Consider the following 26,949-nt stretch of genomic DNA (forward strand, 5'->3'; position numbering starts at 1 on the left):
CACAAGAAGTGACATATCTATATCTATATCTATATTTGTATCTGTCTATCTGTCTCTCTGTCTTCACACTTATATTTTTGTTAAAACTTTTAAAATTAAATGTGAAGCTAAGTTTAAAATTTGGGATGCAAAATAACATTTCATTGTTTTTCTGGTCATAGTTGCCCATTGTGCATCTTCTCGACAAATCATCTCCCATTGGAAGAATTGCACGCGGCATGATTGTCCTGTGTGTCTCCCTTTGAAAAATGCCAGTGACAAGCGAAATCAACAACGTAAGTGATCATTGGGAAAGATGGATATAAAACTTAGAAGTTTTTCATGGAAGTTAACATATATAAACGAAAAAGTGGAGGATACTGCTGACCATAGAGTGTCATGGAAATGTACGATCTAGAACTAATATTCTTGATTTAGCTTTATATGCTATATAGCAATGTAGGAAATTTTTCTAAAACAGCATTTTCGAATTTCATGTGTTCTTATATTTAGGTTTGGGCTAATGAAAAAGGGAAATTGGAGTTAGTTACAGTTAACCTTTTTACCTGACCTGAAGTTCCACCCATTATACCTCTTTTGGAGAGACAAATCAACCTCAGATTTTGAATTTAAGTAAGCTATTTAGAATAAGATAACATTGTATGTGGAAGATAGGATAATCTGAAATGGGAAAAGTCTTCTTCATTAATTACTTATGTTGAGTAGGATGCTCCATATACTTGTGTGAGAAATATATTTATTTTTGTATCCATCTTAGAAATCAAAAACATAAGGGTGCTTTTGTAGCAGTTCAGTTATACATTTAGATTTTGATCATTCCCTTGTCACTAAATTTGTCATGGCATGATTAACTATGTGATTTATTTAACATTTGACCAAAGTAATCTCAGTGATTCGTACTTAAGAAGACGACCAAAATAACTGCCTCATCTGTACTTTGTTCTAGTTTTTATCCTATAAACCTAGCCTTATGTAGTTGAGCAATTTAGTGTGTAGTCTGTGCAGTCTTATGAGGATGTTGGAATTATTATAATTATACAATTATCTCTCCTTACTCTTTTTTCAGAAGGGGTCCCTCTATCCCTTTCTTATCTTCACTTAAGAAATTATACATATACATATATATATATATGTATGTGTGTGTGTGTGTGTGTGTATACACACACATAAACTTGATCTTTTTCTCTTATAATTTTTATTTCTTATCCTAGTAGATACCACCATTTTCATAACCACCAAGCAGTTTTTTTATATTTTCCAACGTTAATGTTTTACATATGAATATTATCTATCATAATTCCTGATTATCTTAAAGTTTTTACTTTTGTCTATAGTGCAGCATATATTTGATGCTTTTATCTCATTCTTTCTCAGTGTGGCATGAAGAGCTTAAAGAGACCTTTGTTCTTCTAAAATATTATGAATTATTTGTGCTAGAGTTAGAAACATTTTGCTGTATAGGATTTTGTTATCACTCCTTATATATCACTACCTGGATATTTAGGTGAGAAGGTATTATACATTTATCTCACTTAAAGTAACTAAGATGAATATCCAGTTTCACTCAAAAGATAAATTGAAATAGTGAAAAGAGAATTTTTTTCACAAAGAAATTTTCACTTAAAAAAAAAAAACAAGGTAAATTGTCTTTTAAGGAGCAATTTCTATTTATTTAGGTTACTTACATTTTCATTTTATTCTTATTTTTGTTCATAATACATTTCATTGTATGCATATTTCAGAAGCACTTATATGACATATCTTTTATCTGAATTTTTCTGTTCTTTGCTCTTCCTACCCCCATTAGTGATATAGAACTACATAGATTATCTGTGAGTGTGGTTGGGTGTTTTAAAGGATTCTTGTCACTCTACCTCTCAGGTTGTGAGTAAATATAATTTATGTATAACAATCACATTGTTATAAGATCCTTTGACTCTAGAAATAAGCATTTTTTTTGAGCAATAACTTTTTGTTGATAGTGTAAAGTACCTGATACATGGACAAGCAGTGTTTTTAGGCTATATAGATATTTTACTTTCAACTTTAGATTTGGGGGTGTGGTTTTCTGGGCAATTTTTATCTTTCTGAATATGCACTGCCACAGTCATTACAAATTTTTGTGATATTTTTTTTTCCCCTTGACGGTCTTATGTGGTTTTTATAAAAAAAAAATTTCATGTGGTTTAAAAAAACAACCAACATGCTAGTAGCTATGACTATTGTGAAAATTGATTCAGTGTTGCTACTCTTAAGTGGTGAACCACAACTTTTCTACTAGTCATAATATAGGGTTTTACAAGGGTGATTTTATAATTTGAAGTCACTGAGAAAGATAGGGATTGCCATCATTCTAGTGTTCACTCTTTTGATACTTCTTTGATTTGTTAAAAAAAAAAAAAAGAATACATTTTCCATTTCAAAGTAAGTTACAGATTTGAGTAGAATATATTTGATTTCAATAAATATTGTTTTTATTATGTGCTTTTGTAATTGAATACACTGGGGAAGGAAGAATTCTTTTAGCTTGAAATAAGTGTGCAAACCACTTTAGTTACTCTGTTTTGTTTATTGTTTGATGCTTTGCCTGTTTAAAAAAAAAGTCAAGCTGAATAAAGGTAAACTTTTCCTTCTCTTTTGCTATCCTAAAAAATACCAACAAACATGTCATTGATAGTTACCATTTATTGAGTGTTATTTTTAATACAAAGTAGTATATACTTAAATAAATAGATAACAATTACTGTGGGTAGGTGTTACCTTGGGGGGAAAAAACTTTACTGAGATGAGGCAAAAGCTTCAGGGAGAATGCAGAACTTAAAACTTTGTTTAAAATTGTGGCTAAATGGTGCAGGGGATAGGATGCTTGGCCTAGCTAAATTCAGTCTATCAATGAATACTTTTATGATTTCTTTATGAATTTAAATTTTATCCAGTAAGCTTTATATAATACAAATAGTTATTGCCTTTCAGTGTGTTGACGGCATGTATTAGGCCTATCTTATAGTCGTGTGTGTGTGTGTGTGTATATATATATATATACACATATATATATACATACATACACATAGTCATATGAGCATATTTATATTTGAGACAAACTAGAGAACCCAATTAAGTGAATGAAAATAGAGCATATCATTTTCTGTACTGAGATAAGAAATTTTATTTTTTATGTTTTCCTGATATTTTTGATATTGGTCTTATCAAAGATCAGTTTAATATTTTAAAATGTACTGGTTTGATGTTTCCCAAAGCAATCTTGGGAAGTGATGTTTGTGGATTACTAATGTTGCTTAGCCCTTATTTCTAAAGCCCTTGTTGAAGAGATCTTCAATATCCTGGATCGCTTCTGGAATTGTCTGTTTTAAGACATATCTTGGAGTTCTGGGTTTACCTAGACTCCATGGAAAATGCTCTAAAGAAAGTAAACTCCACCCCTTCCTGCCCCCCCCCCCCCCCACTGCTCCTCCCACACTTAATAGTATTTTTTTTTTCAATTACATGTAAAGATAGTTTTCAACATTCTCTTTTATTATTTTTTGAGTTCTAAATTTTTCTCCCTGCTTTCCTTCTCTTCTTCTTCCCTAAGACAGCAAGCAATCTGATATAGGTTATACATTTGCAATCATAGTAATCATATTTTTACATGAGTCATGTTGTAAAAGAAGAATCTGAACAAAATGGGAAAAGCAGAAGAAAGAAAGGGGGGGAAAAGGTGAAAATAGGATGTTTCAATCTGTATTCAAACTCCATAGTTCTTTCTCTGGATGTGGATGGCATTTTCTAAGAAAGTAAACTCTTGAGAAAGGTTCCAACTCTTACCTGGACTTCTTAACTGGCCTAAGCTACTAGTCTAGAGAGTGAGGTTAATGAAAAGAATTTCTAACTTTGATTTATGTTTGATTAAAAATAACATTCCAAACCAGTCCATACTTTGATTTAATTAGCTTTTCAAAGAAACTATTTTATATGAAGCTTGAACCAGAGTTTGGATTTTTTTAATAGTAGGATTGATTGTTCACAGGCTAATCATTGGTGTACTTTTGTTAAGGTCATTTGTTTTGCTGATTAGTATTTGCTAGCTTACAAATGTGAAGTGCTCATCAATATTGTCCATGATTTGTGCAGGATAAAGAGTTTTCGTTGTTGTTTTGTTTTTGTCAAGGAATCTTAGGTTTGAGTTTCGAACAGTTTAGAATGCTAAAGAGAAAATTTCAGGACTTTGTCGAGTGCTATATAAATGGAATTTCATTGCAAGATTACTAAACATATAGTAATTTTACTCATTATCTAGACCTCATTTATTCTTCAAAACTTTGGACATTTACTTCCTGCTTTTAAGAATTCAGAATAAAGCAAATTTTTAGAATGGTTGGGGATTCTAGTATTCTGGTTTATAGCATAGTATGGTACTAATTATATTTCCTAAGAATCTCTTGCTTCTCCACAACAGTATGAAGTAAATCTCTAGTTGAAAACAAAACCAAAAATCTTAGGTATGTTGCACGAAGCAGAGGCAACTTGGATCTTTGTACTCTTGAAGAGGGCTCTAACCATTATTGAGTTTATTCACAGTTATTCCCTTTCCCCATCAAACTCTAGGTTTACACAGTATATAAACACTTCTTTGGAACTTTTAAGACACTTCTGCTTAATCCACTCTCATTTTTGCAGCCTTTTTACACATAACTTCATATCTGGGCTCTCTTCAGTCTAGCTAAACCAGTCCTCTTATTCCTGTGGCAAAAAATTGCTTTTCTCAATTCCTGCCTTTATACTTGTTTTCTCTGTGTTCTTTGTGTTTTAAAGCATTTTCTCACTTAAATTAAAGATTTTTGTAAAGTACCATTTAAAGGCTTAAGGCCTTCTCCCCCACCAGCTTTTCTTTGTCTTTTTTCCTGTGCTGTCCATGCCCCCCCCCCCCCCCCAATACTGTTCATCTTCTCTAACATTCCCTTTTTTTTTTTTTTAATAGCTTTTTATTTACAAGATATATGCATGGGTAATTTTTCAGCATTGATCCTTGAAAAATCTTTTGTTGCAATTTTTCCCCTCCTCCTCCCCCCCCATGGCAGGTAGCAGATGTTACATGCATGTATGTTAACATACATGTTAAATATATTAAAATATATGTCAAATAAAATATATGTATTTAAAATATATGTCAAATACAATATATGTGTCCATACAGCTATTTTGCTGCACAAGAAGAATTGGACTTTGAAATAATGTACAATTAACCTGTGAAAGAACTAAAAAATGCAAGCGGACAAAAACAGAGGGATTGGAAATGGTATAACATTACTTCTTTTTGCTGTTTATAGGTGTAATATTCTCTTTAATATGTAATATTCTTTGTTGAGGTTTTCTTAGGGTCTCTGGAGGCAGCCTTCGTTTCAGTTCAGTAACCACACAAGTAGCCAGGGGTTTAAAGTACAAATCCTTTATTGTCTCCTTCACAGTCTTGTCTCCTTTCTTGGGGGCCCTGTTAGCTTTCTTAGAGACTTTTTTCTCTCCTTGGTTCTGAGAGTTTAAGCTCCTGCCACCAGTCGTTTGTCTTTTCTGTTTCTGCCAGCTTGTTAAAGTTCTCCTGAATGTGTCTTGGTTTCTGTTGGGGAGCCAGGAAGACTGCTACCAAGGTCTCTGTTTTCCAGTTCTGATTCTGACTGAGTTTGTCCAAGTTTATATAAAGGTCTCTTATCAAAGGTGTGAATCTTGTAGAACTATAGGAAGTACTAAGTACATGTACTGAACTAGAGAACTGTTAAGCACCACGCTAAACTAGATAACCATTGTCTCTAGCAATTCCCTGACTTAGCATCTTGTTTCAAGTTCTGGCATATATTTTGGCATATATATCATCCTAAAGAACTTAAGCTACTTGAAAGTAAGGACTGTTTTGCTTTTGACTATATATGACACCTGGCACATAATAGATACTTAATAAACATTTGTTAATTGAGTAGTAATTTATATATAATTTTAACAGTCCTAGTTTGATTTGTCAGACCAAAGCAGAGTAAAAGAAGGATATTGAAAAGACATCATAAATATTGACAGTAAGACAAGAGCCTGAAAGCTTATTATTTAATTAATAATAATTTTACATAGTATGTTTTATGGCTAAGTTGACCTTATTCAAAGATTAAATCATGAATTAAAAAAAAGAATGAAGAATGCAATATGTCAATAATACTTTCTGCAAAAGTGTTTTAAATTTTAAATAGTAAATCATTACTTAGCTGAAAATTTTAATTCGTGTAATGGATCAGTTAATATACTAGTATTTATTAAGTGAATGATCTGTGTCACACTAGGGGCAATATGACATAGTTCAATCACAGTAGCTCAGAGTCTTAGTTAAGAATATTACTAAATTTCAAGAAGAGGTTTATCTCTTTCTTAGTTTAAATTTTATTTATCTTTTAGTTAACTCCTAGTTGTTTTTTTTTAAGTGTTTAAGGCAGAAATCTTGAAGCATTCCTATTTTTAAATAATAGAAAGGGAAAAGAACAGTTGAAAAAACATCAAGCAGCTTTTTTTCCCCCTTTCTTGTAAAAAAAAAATGCCTTCAATTTTTAAAGGAGTGAGTATTAAAGTAACTTTCTTTTGTTAGAAATCTGTTTAGATAACCAGAAGGAGGAGCTTAGAAGTTCCTTTAACATTCTTCTTTCAGCCTTTGTTTTGCCTCTTGCACCATGCTACCTTTCTAGCTATCCTATGTGCCTAAGGCTATGTTTCCTACTCTATATGGAACACTCTTAACCTTCTTAGACCACATACCTCTTTATTATAGTATCTTTTTATATGCAATTATCATTTGGATTTTACTTTGGTACATTTTAAATAATGTTGAGACTTTTTGTGATTTGGTTTCTTCTGATATCTGTCTTAAGTAGTGACATATTACAAATGCTTAACACGTTAATATTTTAGTAGCTATAGCATTTAAATATTTGAGTATGTTAAACTTTAGAAAGATAATTTTAAAGGAATTGTACATAACCCATTTGTGATCTGTGTATTTGTCATAAAATGAGAATTAAGAACTTAACTTTTCATTTGTAATAATGGGCTGCATAGTGTGTAGAATTGGGTTGAATGACTTTTGATGAGTGTGGAACTTGAATTTTCTTGTTAGAAATTAGAAATTAAAATGTTTTGTGTAATTACAAGGATTTTTTAAAAATTCTTTGAAGTTAATTTGGGGAAGGTAGGCATTTCTGTACTGGTTGCATATTATACTTTTGATTGGTCTGCTGGGTGAGAGAATGTTAATGATCTCTTTAATACTTCCAGTTGTCTGTACAGACATTTTAAAGGGTGCTTTTAACTATGTTTTAGGTATCTTGATACACTGATCTTTTTTCTTTACAGAATATTCAGTGAAAAGTAGATTGTAAAGGAAAGCTTAAGAATAAGCTTTAGGAGGTATAGGGATCAAAATTATTCATTGACTACTTTCCAGGTTCTAAGGAATCTGGTGAAAAGAACGGAGGCATGGATCAAATCTTAGATTTGTCAGGGGATGGAAGGGAAATTAATTGGGGGGGGGCATTAAATTCAAGGAATTGTGGAAGTGAAGTTGGCAAAGAAGTAGATTTCCTTTTAATCTATATTATATCTATATTTCTGTATATTTAATTATTTACATGTTATCCTCCCTTTAGAACTCCCTGAAGGTGAGAGATTCTTCAGGATACAGCATTAGTGAATATTAATTAACAGTTATTTGAAGAGAGGTTTTAGTGGATGTGCTTTTTAGAAGCACCTTTTTCCCTACTCACCATTTAAACCTTTTTTGAATTATTTTGCCATGTATATATATTTGTTGTTTTTAGACATAAGGAACTTAAGGAATAAAGTTGAGATCAAAAATACTAATATAAGTCTACCTTAAATCATTTAAGTCTAGTAAGTTGTAAAACAGAAATAGATTTGAAGTTTTAAGTAACAATTCATAAGTTACAATTTTATTCTCCATTGGAAATGCTTCAAGTACTTAAGTACTACTACTTTTGTGCCTTGTTTTTCTTTCTAAACTAGTTGCCTATCTTTTTTTCCCCTCCCTCTTCCCTTTCTTTCTTAAATTTAAACTTGGGCATGATTACCTCACCAGATTATGAGTTCTTTAATCAAATCCAGCTAAAATTCGTTGTGTTTATTGTTAGAGACCTTATATTGTCATTATTCCCCTGGGTATATATTTTATGTGTGTAACGTTTTATATGCTTCTCAGTAAAATTTATGAAATGAATGAATGAAATGGAATGCAAAAATATAGGGATTGAGAATTCTATGTAATGGTTCTTAGTCATCTCCCAGAGTTCTTTTGCTGGGTGTAGCTGGTTCAGTTCATTACTGCTCCATTGGAACTGATTTGGTTCATCTCATTGCTGAAGATGGTCACGTCCATCAGAATTGATTATCATACAGTATTGTTGTTGAAGTATATAATGATCTCCTGGTCCTGCTCATTTCACTCAGCATCAGTTCATGTAAGTCTCTCCAGGCCTTTCTGAAATCATCCTGTTGGTCATTTCTTAAAGAACAATATTACATAATATTCATATACCACAATTTATTCATCCATTCTCCAATTAATGGGCATCCACTCAGTTTCCAGTTTCTAGCCACTACAAAGAGGGCTGCCACAAACATTCTTGCACATACAGGTCCCTTTCCCTTCTTTAAGATCTCTTTGAGATATAAGCCCAGTAACAACATTACTGGATCAAAGAGTATGCACAGTTTGATAACTTTTTGAGCATAGTTCCAAATATTGTTCTCCAGAACGGTTGGATGTATTCACAAATCCACCAACAGTGTATTAGTGTCCCTGTTTTCCCACATCCCCTCCAACATTCCGCATTATCTTTCTCTGTCATTCTAGCCAATCTGACAAGTGTGTAGTGGTATCTCAGAGTTGTCTTAATTTGCATTTCTCTGATTAAAAATGACCTGGAGCATCTTTTCATATGGCTAGAAATAATTAAAGTTTCTTTGTCTGAGAATTGTCTGTTCATATCCTTTGACCATTTATCAATTGGAAAATGGCTTGATTTCTTATAAATTAGAGTCAATTCTCTATTTATTTTGGAAATGAGGCCTTTATCAGAACCTTTGACTGTAAAACCATTTTCCCAGTTTATTGCTTCCCTTCTAATCTTGTCTGCATTAGTTTTGTTTGTTCAAAAACTTTTTTCAATTTGATAGAATCAAAACTTTCTATTTTGTGATCAATAATGATCTCTAGTTCTTCTTTGGTCATAAATTCCTTCCTCTTCCACAGGTCTGAGAGGTAAATTATCCTATGTTTTTCTAATTTATTTATAATCTCATTCTTTATGCCTAGGTCATAAGCCCATTTTGACCTTATCTTGGTGTATGTTGTTAAATGTGGGTCAGTGCCTAGTTTCTGCCATACTAATTTCCAACTTTCCCAGCAATTTTTGTCAAACAGTGAGTTCTTATCCCCAAAACTGGGGTCTTTGGGTTTGTCAAACTCTAGAGTATTAAAGTTATTGACTGTTTTGTCCTTTGAACCTAACCTATTCCACTGATCAACTAATCTATTTCTTAGCCAATACCAAATGGTTTTGATAACTGCTGCTTTATAATATAATTTTAGATCTGATACAACTAGGCCACTTTCATTTGATTTTTTTTTATTAATTCCCTTGAAATTCTTGACCTTTTGTTTTTCCATATGAACTTTGTCATTTTTTTCTAGGTCATTAAAATAGTTTTTTGAGAGTATGATTGGCATAGCGCTAAATAAATATATTAGTTTAGGCAGTTTTGTCGTCTTTATTATATTCGCTCAACCTATCCAAGAGCATTTAATATTTTTCCAATTGGTTAGATTAGACTTAATTTGTGTGGAAAGTGTTTGTAGTTTTGCTCATAAAGTTTCTGATTTTCCCTTGGCAGATAGATTCCTAAGTATTTTATACTATCAGTAGTTACTTTAAATGGAATTTCTCTTTGTAACTCTTAACTGTTGGATTTTATTGGTGATATATATATACGAATGCTGATATGGATTTATTTTGAAACCTGCAACTTTGCTAAAGGTGTGGATTATTTCTAATAACTTTTTAGTAGAATCTCTGGGGTTCTGTAAGTATACCATCATATCATCAGCAAAGAGTGATAATTTGGTTTCCTCATTACCTACTCTAATTCCTTTAATCTTTTTCTCAATTCTTATTGCCAAAGCTAGCTTTTCTAATAACAGTATTGAATAGTAATGATTGGAATGGAATTTAAGTTTCAGCAAAGAAAGTGTTTATATTGCCATATCTCAAAAGCTTTTATTGAGGTTGTAAAGGATTGAGTACAAGTGATAACCTGTCAATTTTCCCCCTATCTCTTGGCAATCAATGCCATTTTAAAAAGAGCTACAATGGAGATGGGGATGCTGTTGTGGTATAGCTAACTAATAATTTTGTCTACTGAAGGGATCAAATTAATAAATTCAAGCAACAAAAGCAATTAAAGTATGCTTTAACTTATAGTTCCAATAAGATCAGTGTCCTAAGTATTTTATGGGCACTAAACTTTCCCTCCAGCTTTAAAGTAAATAAATAATAGTCTCTGTCCTTATATAAGATATATTCTAGCTCAAGAAAAAAAAGGTCATGTAACAGCCCTAAACTATTCTTTTCTTGTTTAATATATTGTTATTTATAACTATTAACATTCATTTGACACTTAAACTTAAGCTTTCATAGATTTGAAGCAGATGTAATAGAGCATTGCAATTGGAGATGGACAATTCAATTTTATTACTCTGCTTGAAACTTGTGTAACCTTAGACAATTCATCTGTATATTGGAGATAAAAACCAACCTCACTAAATTGTCCTGAGGAAAAACAATTTACAAATCATGAAAATTTGTAAGTATGAGTTGTTGATAATCTTGCATTAAAATTTAAGCTTTGGCTCCTTGTTCTCCAACTTTATGAAAATGCCTTGTGATAAGTGTCTCTGTCTCATATCTCTGAAACCTCCAATACTAGTGATAAGTTATGAAAGGTACATGCTACAGGAGGTTGTACTTTTAGCAGTTATAATTAATGCCACAGTTTAGCACCACACTGGGCTACTTATTCATAGGCCCTAACTAAAAGTAGTAGTTCTCAGCCTTCTCAATCTTTCTGCTTTGTTCGGCAATGTTAACTACTCTCTTTTCTGGGTTTTTATCATATTCTTTCTTTTGTTTCTCTTTCTACCTATCCTATTTATTGTTCTTTCTCCATATCTTTTTCTTACTCATCATTTAAGTCGTACTCACTAACTGCCCTATCCTAAATCACTTTCTTTTTTCTGTATAGACTATCATGTCCTGTTGGAATCTTTACAAACTGTTAAGCCATTAGAGTTGATAGAGACAATAATTATCTAATTTAGCATGGTTCAATATGATTGATTTGATCTTAGAAGGAGATATTTTGGGCCAGAACTTGAAACAAGGTACTAAGTACAACTGATAGAAACAATGCTTGTATTCACACCTTTAGAGAGCTCATAGAAGAAGCAAGAAATATTTAAAGTACTCATTGGAGTTCACATGCTTGGGAGATTTCAGGATTTAGAAAGAGATATCTGAATTCACACCTCCTTTAATCCCTGCCTCCAGAAGGAGGAGTTAACCTTTGGGAGATCATATATATAGAGGAAACTCTTAGAGCTTGGGAGAGTTTCTTGGGAACATTCCCAGGGGTCGGAGAGGAGCACTCTGGGAGGAAGCCCACAAATCCTCTGTCCCAGGCAAGAGAGATTCATTACAACTTTCACCTTCATGCTGGCTGGAAGCTGAAGAAAGCAGAGGCAGGAGCAAAGGACAAAGCTGCAAGAGCTCTTGGAAGCAAGCAGAGAGATAGGCCTCTGAGCTAACCAGCCTATATTGAAGGATACAATAAAAGATCTGAACTTTTATCAGCTGGCTGCGATTTTGGGTCATTATTTACTTGTAACTGAAACTTAGGCTGCCTCCAGAAAACCTCCCCAAGAAACCTCTCTCCCAGAGAGAACTCTTATATTTTAAAGAAGAAAAACACCAACCTTTTGGCGCTGGAACATAAAAATAAGGTGGTCACGCCCTCCCTGACATCTCAGGAAGGGAGGTGAAAACAAAGGAAAATAGAAAATCAAATCAGATTAGCGGGTTTCTAAATGGACTCAATTGAAACAAGTATGAAACAAGGTGTACATAAATCCATCAATATGGGAGGCATTACACATAGTTACATAATCACATAGCAATATAACACAGGCTAGTAGTAATGTTAACAAATAACATGAATCAACATACAGAATTATGTATGTCCATAAGTTCTAAAAATAGTCCAAAAGGAATCCATTGTCCATTAGTTCATGTGCCAAGAATCCAATAATTCCTGTAGGCCCTGAAGTACTGCAATAGTCTCATCAACAATTTTTCATCTCAAGGAAATCCAGTGATTCTTGTTGGTTTTCAGGAACTGAAAGAGTCTCATCTTGTGTTAGGAAATCCAATGATTCACGAAGATTTTAAAGTTATTTTAACAGTCTCATTATCAGTCATGCTCTTTCAGTGTCAGATGTTTCTTGAATCTTCTCCTTTGTTTTGAAGAACTTGAAACAGTCTCTTCTTGTGTTAGAAATCCAATGATTCCTGAAGATTTTAACAGTCTCGTTGTCAGCCATGCTCCTTCAGTGTCAGATGTTTCTTAAATCTTCTCCTTTGTTTAGAGGTTTTTCTCTTTTTCTGTTTCTCTCTGATGGACAAGGCGAATACGGCCTTGTTGGCACCCATCTGATTCCTTCTCCACCTGTGGAGATACAAGCAAACCCTCTTCCCCAAGCAGTTAACCTATCTAAATGTCCCTCTTAAATTAGATTGCAGTAGCTTTTCAATAAGTCTCCCTGCTTCAAATCTCTTCCTACTCTAACTTGTCCTCCATACAACTGCCAGAATACTTTTCTTTAAGCATTGGTGTGATTAAAGGCCTTCCTTACTCAATAAAATCAAAGGCTTTCTTTTGTCTTTGAGGTAAACTAAAAATATAAACTTCTCTGCTAGATTTTTAAAGCTCTCTAAAACTTGGCCCCAACCTTATTATATGTTACTCATCATCTTGAGGTCTACATGCCAAACCATCTCCATTCTTTTTCACTGGCTCTTAACCATCCCTGGATGTACCTCTTCTTCTCATGGTTTGTGAGTGACACAAGTACTTTTTTGTTCTAGAGCTCTGATGAGGGAGGGACCTTGCTGTTGCTAATTGCTTCTTCTCATTCTAGAACTTTGATCATGTATGTGCAAGGTAACACTTCTTTACCCCCCTGCTGGGAAAGGCTCCCTCTAACCTCCTTGTGACTAGTCTTACTCTGGGGGACTGAAAGGTCCAGAAACTGCCATTGTTGCAGATTCAATTGCCCCTATAGCCTGCTGCTGTACCTGGCTTGTGGGGATCTGCTGGTCTTGAGAGCAGACTTTCAACAAGTGGTAGACTTTTTTTTCTTTAAAAAAAATTAATAATAGCTTTTATTTTTCAAAATATATGCAGAGATGGTTTTCAGCATTCACCCTTTCAAAACCTTGTGTTTCACATTTTTCTCCCTCTCTCCCTTCTCTCCCCTAGACAGCAAGTAATCCAACATAGGTTAAACATGTGCAGTTCTTCTAAACATATTTCTACATTTATCATGCTGCCCCAAAAAAATCAGATCAAATGAGGAAAAAACCAAGCAGCGATAGGAAAAAGGCTGAAAATACTATGTTGTGTTCCATATTCAGTCCTCCTAATCCTCTCTCTGGATGCAGATGGCTCCCTCCATCACAAGTCTATTGTGGCTGAATCATCTCATTGTTGAATTGTTTGCTGCGTACAGTGTTTCTTGGTTCTATTCATTTCACTTTGCATCAGTTCATGTGAGTCTCTCCAGGCTTCTCTGAAAATCATCCTGCTGATCATTTCTTATAGAACAATAATGTTCTATAACATTCATATACCATAACTTATTCAGCCATTCCCCAAGTGATGGACATTCTCTCAGTTTCTGGTTATTTGCTGCTGCAAAAAGGGTTGCTCTGACATTTTTGTACATATGGGTTCTTTTCCCTTTTTTATGATCTCTTTGTGATACAGGGCCAGTAGTGAGACTGTTAGGTCAAAGCCCTTTAGACATACTTCCTAATTGCTCTCCAGAATGGTTGGACCAGTTTACAACTCTATGAATGATTTATTAGTGTTCCAGTGTTCCTACACATCCCTTCCAACATTTGCCATTTTCTTTTCTTGTCATCTTAAATCAACTTGAGAGGTGTGAAGTTGTATCTCAGAGTTGTATAGATGTTTTTACTGATTTAAATTGTGTTAGGTGGAAAAAATTTTCACCTTTTCCTTTTATTGATTCTGCTGCTTCATATTTGTTTTGAATTATTGAAGTTGTTTGAAATGAGTAACATTCTTCATCAGTAATCCTGTTAAGTTTTTTATTATTGTTAGTTTTTTCAATATTGATGTAATATATTTTCTTGGTTCTGCTCATCTCATTGCATCATTTCACAAAAGTCTTCTCATGTTTCTCTAAAATCATCTTTTTGAACAAAATAATAGTATTCTATTACAGACATTTATTAAGCTGTTCTCCATTTAATGGACATTCCCTTTAGTTTCCAGTTCTTTGTATTTACGAGTTTTTTGTGCAAATAGGAACTTCCCCCATTTCTTGGAAATGAGGAATTAGCCTAATAATGATATCAGTGAGTTAAAAAACACGTATATTTTAGTAGCTTTTAACATTGCTTTCTACAATAGGTTGACGAGTTCACAACCCCACCAGTAATACAATAATATGCTTCTCCCCCCCCCCAAAAAAAAAAATCACCATTTATCATTTTGCTTTTGTCAGTTGTCAATTAAGATGTGACATCTTAACTCAGAACAATTTTTAATTAGCATTTCTCTATTAGTAATAACTCGAATTTCTTTTGAAAACTTCCCTGAAAAGAATAATTCTTAATAAAATCATTTTAATATGATTTCATGTTTTATAGCATTTTCCAGTGTGGAAATTTAAAGTTATATTTTCTTTTAATTTTCTTTAAATTCTCAATTTTAAGGAACTTTTAAGTCATTCAGTCTTGCTATATATATTGATCTCTTGATATAGTGTGTTTCACTTTGCATGAATTTGTGCCCAATTTCTTTTTTCTCCTCTACTACCATGCTACATCATTCTTACAGTGTAACATATATTGCGTTCTGTTTATATATCAGCCATTCCCCTATTTGATGGATACCCCCTTAGTTCTCAATTCTTTTCTACCAAAAAAAAAAAAGCTATAAATAATTTGTATGTATTAAGTCATTTACCTCTTTAATTTCTTTAAACTATTGACTTAATATTGATATTGGTGGCTTAAAGAGTATGCACTCTTAGATATTACTTTTTAGACATAGTCCTAATCGTTTTTTAGAATGGCTAGAACATTTCACAGAAATTTGAGTTGTCCACAATAAATATGGAAATATGTTTGAAAGAATTGCATAATAGATATATTGTATCTAGGATATACTGTGACATATTTAACATGTATAGGATTGCTTGCCATCTGGGGGAGGGAGTGGAGGGAGGAAGGGAAAAAGTTGGAACAGAAGTGAGTGAAAGGGATAATGTAAAAAAATTTTTTTTCAAAATAAAAAAAAATGAATTTGTTGAGTCTGCAGAAAAAAAAAAAAGAATTGCATATATTTTACTTGTATTAGAGATTGCTTCCTGTCCTGGGAGGAAGGAGGTAAGGAAGGGAAGAAGGAAATTTGGAACACAAAATCTTTCAAAAACAAATATTGAAAACTATATTTACATGTATTTGGAAAAATAATACTATTGAAAAAAAATTTTTTAAATTGAGTTTTCTTAGTTTGATTGCCTAGATTTTGTCACAGAATACTGAAATATATCAGTGTATTTCATTTGCACATGTGTGTGTACAACATTGCATATGCATATTGTTGTGTGCATTATATGTACATGCTGTATATTATATCTGTAAATATATATAGTGTGTATTATATATACACATAATCTTCTTAGCCCCTCCTCCTATACATATTCCATACAAACAATAACAACAAAAAAGTGGTGACATTTATCTTTATATCATAGCCATTTTACTCCCCCATTTCTTTGTGATAAAGAAAAACAATTAGTCAGAAAGTGTGAATTATATTTTCTAATAGTTGTCTCCTGCCTTCACTCTCCTGTAAGTGAAGAAGTATGGTTTTTTTTATTTCAATCCTTTGGGTACTTAAATTTAAGGTTTATTATGGTACCCTTTTTCTTTATATTATTATAGTTATGTTTATTGTTTTCTTGGTTCTGCTTACTTTGCATTTGTTTTTATGGGGCTTTCGAATATGTCTTCAAATTCCTTATATTTGGCATTTATTTGTGCATGGTAATATTGCTTTACATTATATGTCATAGGTGTTCCCCTCCTCCGAGTTGTTTGCCATAATAATGGACTTCAGCTTTGTGTTGGTTTCTTTTCTGTAACATAGAGTGTTACTGAGTATAATTTCATTATCTTATGTTGTAACCTTTTTAAGCATATATGCATAGTCCTCATCTGGGTCAAAAGTTGTAAAGTCAAGACTTAAATTAGTAACACTTCTCATTTCTTACAATAATAAACTGGTGTGCCTATTTGTTCACAATATCATTGACTATTTCCATTATTTTTCCTTTTTTGCCAATTTGCATCTTAATTCTTTTGGTTTTGTACTTTTATTGTTAATATTTTGGAACATTTTATTGTGAGTTAAGATTTTCAATCTTATTTGAAAATTATTTATGTCCTTTGACCAACCCTACTAGGGTATGTCTTGTATTAATATGTTTTTGTTTTATTTTGGACCTCAAACTTCTGTGAATTATAGTTGATATAAATATTTTCCCCATTATTTTTTTATTGACTTCATTCATATGTAAACTTTATATTTTTATGTATTCAAAATTCCTTATTTTGTGTGCCAGTCTGTTTGCTAGTTTTGCCATAAATTTTTATTGAGTGAGCATCTAATAGTTTTTAGATTTATTTTGATGATATGCCTTCTGATATTTTTCTAATAATGGACCAGTATTTTTAGTTGCATTTCTTTTTTGCTTATGTAGTTCCTTTCACTGATTGATTTTTTATTTCTTTTTTTTAAAACTAGTACTAAGTGATTTTTTGATGATTGTTATATAATGTAGTTTGAGATCTGGGAAGGTTCCTTCCATGGGTGGTTTTTTCCTTGATAGTTGTGTTTTAGTATTAAGTAATTTGTTTTTGTGCTCTTGTAATTTTATTAAGAATTAGTGATATTGTGGCCTTTTAAAAGTTATTTTGACCTTTTACCTTCTCTTTCTCCCTCTCTTTTAAATAGCCATCTTGGGATCTCCAGCAAGTGGAATTCAGAATACCATTGGTTCTGTTGGTTCTGGCCAACAGAATACTCCTACTTTAAGTAACCCCAATCCAATTGATCCCAGCTCCATGCAACGGGCTTATGCTGCTCTTGGACTACCCTATGGCAACCAACCACAGACACAGTTGCAGCCTCAAGTATCTGGCCAGCAACCAGCACAACCTCAAACTCACCAGCAGATGAGGACTCTGAATGCATTGGGTAGGTGAAGAAATCAGAAAAGATACTCTTAGTCCAGTAGCAGTGAACTGAATTACAACTTCAATTCAATTCTCACTAGTATCCATGCCATTATTCCTTTTGATGGAATTTGGGTGTTTTATTCATAAATGAAAACATATCTTTTAAAAGATGTATTGGAATAAATACACTAAAAATTTTTATTTACCTTGCTGCTTCAGTTTGGTATTGGTAATGAACTCTCCATTGCTTATATTATTGAATCTAATATTATATATTCATATAACTACACATGGAGATAGAGTAAAATAAATTTAGTAAGAGGCAGCAAACAATCTGTTCACTATTGAAATTATTTGTGGTTTGTCAGTCTTTGTTAGCTGGTTATGATTTGTCAGTAAAAATGATTAGTTTGGAAACACTCATCTAGAAACTAACAGAAGATCTGTGTTCTTATCCTAATTTTAATTAGTTGTATGACAGCTTCACTTTTTGTGGCAGCAATAGCATAGAATAAGCAACAGTGGATTTACGAGAGACCTGGTTATGAACTCAGCATCTGATACTTTTAATTATTCTCAATAAAATTTGGCATTATTAATGTTGAATTAACATATTCAATGTAATAATGACTAAATATAATTATTATAGCAATAGAATTAGTTTTAGAATTTATTAGTTTAATTTTTCTTTCTCAAAGGTACTAATCCAATGACCATTCCAACTGGAGGGATTGCAACAGACCAACAACCAAATCTGATTTCAGAAACTGCTCTTCCAACTTCCCTTGGAGCAACAAAGTAAGTCTTATTACTCATTTGATTCTTGTTTTCATAAATTAATAATAATTATATGCATTGTGAATAATGTAAGATTATTGTATTATAGAATGTAAATCTAGAAGTTTAGAACCAGTAAGAAAAGTTAATTTGTATATAAGTAGTAATAAGAAAGGAAGAAATGTTGTTGTTGAATGAAAATGGGAATAGAATATTGCTTAGAGTTTAACAATTCGGAATCTTCTGTCAAATTCATTGTTATGACATTTCATTATTGGAGCAGCTTTAGAACATTTTGTGGTTGTGAGGTTTTTCAGAACTGGACTAGATATTTGGAATTTGAAGAAACATGCTTTTTATTTGAAAACATGCATTCTTTTTATGGATGATTGTTATTAGTCATATTTGACAGAATTTTAAAATTTCAAAACTAATTTAATATTAATTTAAAACATTTATAGATAAATCAGATCTTTTAGGATAACAGAGGGAAGAAAGGTCATTTATTAGGTTGTATGTTTCTAGGGCAAATTTTGTAAAAGTGTGTGTGTCCATTAGTGGAGGTGTAGAGTACATGTATGGAAATGAGGAGTAGAGTATTAAGCAAAAGGGTTTTAGAAAAAAAGACAATTCTGTGTTGGTACTGGACTCTTTTCACACAATTTTCCAAAGAGGTTTCTATTTCGAAGAGGTGAATTTGAATTCTTGAGGTATAAATGTTTTAAGAGTACCAAAGCCCCTTATATGTATTCTTTGACTCATTGCCTCTGTATCCCAAGTCTGCCCCTTCCCACTTCATTTTAGAAAGATAAATTGTTATAGCAACTCATGATTATTTCCTATTTAATCATTATAGAAAAGTATAATTTAGTATCTAAATCATTTCACACACACACATATATATGCATATATATGTACATACTTTCTTTTAAAATGATATAATTATTTCTTTGATGATGTGTTGCCCTTTCTGTTTGTTTTTCTGTTAGCAGTAATCACTAAATTTTTCTGCCTTCACTTCGGTTCATTAAGTGACTACTGTGTGCAAAGCACTATGGGCTAAGTACTGAGTAGATCCAGTCAGAAACCTCAAATGATACTTCCCCTCGTGGAATTTGCTATCTACTAGGGCATTAAGCAAACAGATAATCATCAGTTAATAGGAGTAAGACAGCACTAAAACTGGAGGAATCTAGAAAAGCTTCTGGAAAATCAACTTTTAAAGAGATTGAAGAAATCTGAGAGGTAGAAGTGAGGAGAGAATGGACATATATAAGTTGTGAAATAATTCTGAAAAGGCATGCTACAGACAGATTATTTAGGGTTTTAAATGCTGATCTAAAGAGCTTGCAATTTTATTGTTCAGGCAATAAGAAGCCATTGATAATTTTCGAGTTAAGAGAATGACATGATTAAACGTAGTAACTTATGAAGACTTATGGTATCTTTGTGGAAAATAAATGGAAAAGTGAAGTGAATTCAGGGAGTCTAGTTTGGGAGCATTTATTATAATCTTGACAAATGATAGTCTTGTGAGTAGAGAGCATGAGAAATACAAGAGTTAGAAACTGGTTGAATAGTAGAGAAAGGAAGAGATTGAGTATGACTCTGTTGTTTATTTGACTAACACGAAGGATACATCAGAAATAGATGACTATAGAATAGAATTCAGATCTCAGCAAAAACATGAGTTCATTTAGGTTTAAAGTCCCTCAGAGGATATTGAGGCTAGAATATTCATCAGTCAATTGGTAATCATGGAATTAGATTTGAGAAGAATAATGCAGACAGATGGATGGATGGACTGGTTAGATGGATGGATTTAGGATCCGTATGCATGGAGATGATAATTTGAGACCTTGTAAGCTGATGAAATCACCAGTTAGTCCACTAAGCATTTATTAATTATCATGTGCTAGATACTGCACTAGGCAACAAGGTATAAATACAAGGAATAAAACAATTCCTATTCTCAAGTAATGAGAAACAGTGTAGGTTAGAGCTTTAGGGAACACCATTAATTTAGCAGGTAAAGGATGAATTGTGATCAGTAAAGGAGACTGAGAAGTGGTCACATACATAGGAAAAGAACCAGTAAAGAGCAGTAGGAGCAGGCATGAAGGGACTAGAGGCCATAGCAGAGATAGCTTATGTGGGCCAGCATGGAAGAGTAGGATGAGGTAATAGATGAATTTTAGTGTTTCTGGTTATGAATAATGATGAGGTTAAGGTAAAATTGGAAATGGGGAAATGAAGATAGGTATTTAAGGGACATCCATTTTCATTTTAAAGTCCTCAAATGTGAGAGATTTTATTAGGCAGGAAAACTTTGTGAAGTACTTAATTATTTGAGAACAGAGGGAAGTAATCAGGAGAGTAGATATTCTAGATTGCACGAATTTAGCCAGATGGAGTAGAAGCTGCTAGGTGTTGAAGGGAAATGCTCGACCTGCACAAAGAATTAAAATTCAGCCTCATCTATCTATCTATCTTATCTATATTTTATTTTGTATATGTATATGTATGTGTGTATACATACACACACACACACACACACACACATTTACTATAGTATATTATCCTGGGCAAATCACTCACCTTCTATCTACTTCCATTAAGAAATATCTACAAAAAAGCATAGGTAGTGCCCCTCTCCCAGGGTTGTGAGGATAAAATAATACTTGTGAAATGATTTCCTAATCTTAAAACGCTATGTAAATGCTGATAATAACAGCAATAAGAACTACAACTTGTGGGGAGGGCTTTGCAGGTAGCAGTGAAGAGCAAAGTATATGCCCTACTCCTGGCTTAAGGATTCAGGGGCTATGAGAGAAAAGGTACATCTCATACTGAGGATATTAGTCACAGATACCAAGCAGGGTTGGGATGGGAATAGCCATTGAGGTATAGAAAGTAGGATTTTATGTTATGGAAGCCAGATTTCTCTTATGTGCAGTAAGGCAGAGCAAATGTGAGTTTGCAGAGATGAAGGGAAGGAAGAGCTGAATGGCGTTGAGAGAACAAAGAATGGTAGAAAGACAAAAGCCTCTTTCCTTAACAGAGCGCAAGATTTATATACTCAAGTGATGAGTTAGGAACTATTGATTTCCCTGATCTAGGTTCTAGTTGGTAAGATAGAATTTGTGATATTATTCTACTGACACAAGGAAAGCTAGGTATAGGTTTTAAGCAGGACAGTAAATGGAGACAGAAGATTTTGAGAATAGAAGGCCTTTAAGATTCCTCTAAACTCAGTCCATGAATATAACTAGGAAAAAGCCTCATCTCCTCAGGCTGATGTTATTCAAGGTCAGACCTCTTCAGTTTAGTGAGCAAAAGGTGTTGTGGCAGAAATCATAGGGGCTTAGAACTTCCCTTTTGTTGTGAAGACTTAGGAAAAGCCAGGCAGTAGGTGTCTGTGGTGGGCAGGAGGCCTCCAAACCTAATTTTGCTGGGAATAGGAAATCGATGCTGTGATATCAACTCTTAAGCATTCAAGCCAAGGTAGCTCAGTTTCTCTGTGAATCCTAGGTTGGTTATAAAGAAGGGGGATGTATTGTTGCCTCCTTGCTTTTTTGGCAAATATGTAAATGAATTGATTTAAGATGTAAATGCTCTTGTACTTATGTCTCCCTCCACTTTGTTATTAAATCTAGTGTGCCCTTCTAAGATAATACTTGGCTATGACTCAACAGTATAGTTTATTAATCCAAATAATGCTTAAATAAAACTAGAATTATAATACACATTCAACTAGATACTATCATATTTTGTTTTGTTCATTAAGATACACCATATTCTTTGTTTTTGCTCTCTCCCACACTTTTTTCTTTTCATGAAACTCATGAACTCTTTCTTAGATTCTTTTTATCTTTTCGTTTCTTACTTAGCAGCTTCTTTGTTCATTCAACTGAGGCATTCAAGCAGGAAACGTGCTTTATAAACATGTGACATAAAGGGTTTAATTTTTTTTTTTACTGACTATAATATCTTTAAGAGGTTTAGTAGTTTAGTTCAAAATATTCATTTAAAATAATGTTGCAGGATAGATAGAAGAAATTAAATAGGCTAAAAGTTAACATTCTGAAATGAAGTTTATGTTAGTGTTTGTAGCAGATAGATAAAAAGCCTTTTTTCTTCTCATTTTAGCCCATTAATGAGTGATGGTACCAATTCTGGTAATATTGGAAGCCTCAGCACCATGCCTACAGCTGCACCTCCTTCTAGCACTGGAGTTAGGAAAGGCTGGCATGAACATGTCACTCAGGACCTGCGTAACCATTTAGTACATAAACTGTAAGTAAAAACTACAGTGTTACTCCTTCAGTTGTGAATAGTTCATAAATAGGATGAAGTATTCATAGACATGACAACTATTCAGGTCAGCACACAGTTAGACTACATTCCCAAAGTTATTGTACCTTACATTATGGTACTCTTAACTTCTGCAGATGTTTTTCCATTTGTTTCAGGAAGCTCTAAAAACCCTAAAATTAATTTGATAACACCTAATTAGTTCAGTGTCCCTTAAAGTAATCTTTACTTGTACTAGAGGCAATTGATTTTCTTTATGGGAAGAGAGGGGGGTAGTAAGAGATATTGGGGAGAGGTGTAGCACAGAAGTAGGGCATTTGAATTAATTGCATATCTGTAATTCAAATAACTAAATGTAGTAGTACAATTTTTAGTAGAAAGAAAGATGTATTAGAGGCATGGGAATGAGATTTTTTTTTTCCATTTCTGATTAAAGACTTTTTTTAGTTTGTTGCCATAATCATCTTATACTAACTTCAAAGCTATAAGGTACCATGATCAGTATCAAATTGTTCTTCACTATTAAATGGTAAAATCTAAGATATCTTCCCAAAAATTATCTTTGAATTATTCTTGATAAAGCAAGCATCTTGGAATTGGTCTGAAGAGGGTGAAGTGATATAATTTTCAGCAGATATTTACAGAATATACACATACAACCCCCTTCCCTCCCAGCAATAAATCTGTAAAATCTGATGGTTATGCTCAGGTAGTCTTCTGACATCTCTCATTTGTAGACAGTACATGAGATTTTAAAATTTATTTTATATAGATTATGAAATCATTTTCCAAGTGTGCGTTGTTAAATGTTTTATTCTTTTAGTGTCCAAGCCATCTTTCCAACACCTGACCCAGCAGCCCTGAAGGATCGCCGCATGGAGAATTTGGTGGCTTATGCTAGGAAAGTGGAAGGGGACATGTATGAGTCTGCTAATAGCAGGGTAGGTTTAATTCTGTAGGGATATGTACTGATATCCAACTATCCAAGCAGTCTGGAATGTCTTGAGACTTTTTTGTTTTTTTTTTAGAGAGTTGCCAGAGAGCAAAACAATCTGGATAATTAATTCATTTTTAATGGAGTGCCTTGTTATAATTATGGAATATATAATGAATACTCCTTGCTTTGTTATAAGATATTTTTGATTGAATATTTTGTCATTATGATTTCATTGCAATTATTGAAGTAGTAAGACACTAAACAAAAATACATGGTTTTAAAAATTAAATGAATGTAAATTCATCTTTTTATGTATAATGTTCATTTGTCTCTTTGTGGAGTTCCTTATTAATTTCTCTGCTAGAAATTTTGAAAAAGGTGAATTTTATGGAATAATATCTAAGTACTTGGTATTGATTTTTTTCCCCCCATAGGATGAATATTATCATTTGTTAGCAGAGAAAATCTATAAAATACAGAAAGAATTAGAAGAAAAACGAAGGTCTCGTTTACATAAACAAGGGATCTTGGTTAATCAGCCAGCTTTACAAACCCCTGGGGCTCAACCCCCAGGTATTGCACAGGTTGCTTCGGGCATGGGCCAGGCACAGTCCGTGAGACCTCCAAGTAAGTATTCAATTTTTTTTTTTTTATAATTCATTCCATATGCTTTCTTTTAAAACATTTATTGATACATAATATTTTTATACCACTTAAATTTCCCATTATAATCCTCTCTGCTCACCAATTCAAAGAACATCTGTTATTAGATTTTAAAGATTTTAAAAATGGGTAGAGGGTAGGGAGAGAGCAGTTCAGCAAGACTTTATTCTAATGTAATAGTATATGCAGTGTTCTGCATCAATAATCTCCTACTACCTCTGCAAATAGAAGAGAGAGGTATTTTTATATCTTTTCTTGCAGGTCAGTAGTCAATCCATTTCATGTTTTCTATTTGCTGTGCTCTTAGTAACTCTCATGTTTTCAATTCATATTTTTTTCCTACAAAATAAATTTAATGATATCTATTCTGCCTACTATATAGGGTTGAAAGTTCAAACAAGAGTATATACATATACATACATGTATGAATACACACAAATATATCATGCATTGTTACCATAAAACGTCATTGTTTGTTTTTAAGACCACCAATTGAAACAGCTATCATTTTGTCTATGTATTTGAATATTCCAGTTTCTTTATAGACTCTTTAAAACATTCTATGTATGGTTATTGTATAGCATACTGTCAGACCAGTTGACTGTTTAAAAAAGAAAACAACTTAATCTTTCCTTTCTTGTGAATAATATTCCTTTAGACTTTTTAAGTTGATTCTTTTGTTATCATTACAGATGGACCTATGACCATGCCAAGTGTGCCTATGAACCGCATGCAGGTTTCTCCAGGTTTGTGCTTGTTTTAAATTATCATATAGTTTTTACTTTGGGTTTTGTCCTTCCTTTTTTCATATAAGTTTTTTTCTTTTCACTTTTCCTCTGTGAAACTTTTTAACCATGATTTCAGTCTTTGTTGAAAATTAATTGTATCTGCGGAATGATTTATTAGACAGTATGGAAAGAAAATAAAATTAGTAAATATGATCTTTTTTGTCTTTGGGGTTCTTACATTTATGGGGAAGATGAAATAGTTATGTATAAGTTCATAATCGATGAGCATTTGTTAAGTGCCTATTTTGTGCCAGATGCAAGTAGGCACTTGTGATTTAAATGAAATAAAATAGCCCCTATTCACAAGTTTATTTTATAATGATGGAAATAACAAATCCCAATATATTATATACAGTGTAAATATAAAGACAGTAAATTAAAATAATATAAAATAAATCTGTCATAGTTTGGGGAAGAGAGCATGAACAGTTGAAGGTAATCTGGAAAGGTTTCTCGCAAAATGATGCTTGCTCTGAATCTTAAAAGAATAATCATACTCTGTAAGGAACAGGTAAAAAAAGATTCTCATTTCATACATATGTGGGAAGGCCAATATAGACATGGGGGAATGAGAAATGGATTACCAGACATGAAGACTATAGAGGGAAAGGCAGTTACCTGAATCACAAGATAGTGGAAGGAGTATTGTTCAGTAAGCCTTGGGAAAGATAGGTTGAGGCCTAATTGTGAAATGGAAAAGCAAAACAGAGAAATTCATATTTTGTCCTGGTAGCTTTAGGAAGCCATTGGAATTGATTGAATAAGGCAGTTATGACTGGTTAGATTTGCATTTAAGTAGGGTAGCAATGCATAAAATATTGGAATACTGAGAGGCATGAGGTAGGGAGACAAATTAAGCTTCAGAAAAATCTAAGCAAGAGGTGATGATGATGATGACGACGACGACGACGACAACAACAACAGTCTGAAAAAAGGATAATAGCTCTGTCAGTGGAGAGAAGGGATAAGATTCTAGAGATGTGAATTTAGTAGAAATGTCAAGATTTGGGCAGCTGGGTAGTTGATGTGATGGTAGAGATAGTGAAGTATCTAAGATAATGCCCAAGGTTAAAGATAATGCAAGATTAGAATGATGGTATGGTGACATTGACAGAAAAAGTAAAGTTTGGGGAAAAATGGATTTCTTGGAGAAGAACATTACTTCAGTTTTGAATATATTGAATTTGAGCAAGTCTTTGGGGCATAAGTTTAAAATGTCTTGTAAGCAATTGGTTATGTGATATTGTAGATCAAGTGGAGCTATACATGTTATGTATAAAAATATGCATATATCTGTTATCTGTAAATAGATAATTTAACTTATAGAAGTTTCTGAGTTGCTGAGAGAATGTAGAAGGAGCAGAGAAAAGGGCTTATTTAATATAGTACTTGGGGAATAGCCATCATTTAGAGTGTTATATGAATGAAAAGTTGGCAGAGGAAAGTGAGTAGTCAGGAGGAGAACCAAGAGTCACAAAAACCTAGGAGAGAGTATAGAAGAAGAGAGGTAACCCCAAAGGAATCATATAAATATTAACTACTAAGCATTACAGATCTTTATATTTAGGATTTATATGTTGTGAAATCAGAAAAGATGAATTTTTATATGATTTTTGGAAGGTGGAAATGAGGATGTTATTTGAAGAAACAGGTGAAGGAATTGTCAAATACAAAGTAGTTTTGTGAGGAGGAGGAAAGACAAGGTTGAGGTTGCAGGTTAGTTGGGGAAGGGAACAAGATAGGTCACCAGGGTAGTTTTGATAGGTGAATATGCTTAAACTAATGTTATGAATGTAGAAATGGTAAATAGTGGAAGAAT

At 33.0% G+C, this 26,949-nt stretch overlaps 1 protein-coding gene across 4 annotated transcripts in view; it reads left to right on the plus strand.

Moving 5' to 3' along the window:
• Positions 1–26,949, plus strand: part of CREBBP (CREB binding protein) — a 163,647-nt gene that overhangs the window by 86,747 nt on the left and 49,951 nt on the right. For all 4 annotated transcript variants that reach the window (XM_031945613.1, XM_031945614.1, XM_012543160.3 and 1 more), the window contains exons 5-11: positions 162–275; positions 17,428–17,670; positions 18,350–18,449; positions 22,578–22,724; positions 23,566–23,683; positions 24,114–24,306; positions 25,035–25,088. In XM_031945613.1, coding sequence (XP_031801473.1) covers positions 162–275; positions 17,428–17,670; positions 18,350–18,449; positions 22,578–22,724; positions 23,566–23,683; positions 24,114–24,306; positions 25,035–25,088 — 969 coding nt within the window. The remainder of the gene's footprint in view (positions 1–161; positions 276–17,427; positions 17,671–18,349; positions 18,450–22,577; positions 22,725–23,565; positions 23,684–24,113; positions 24,307–25,034; positions 25,089–26,949) is intronic.

Source organism: Sarcophilus harrisii, chromosome 1, assembly GCF_902635505.1.
Source record: "Sarcophilus harrisii chromosome 1, mSarHar1.11, whole genome shotgun sequence".
NCBI lineage: Eukaryota > Metazoa > Chordata > Mammalia > Dasyuromorphia > Dasyuridae > Sarcophilus > Sarcophilus harrisii.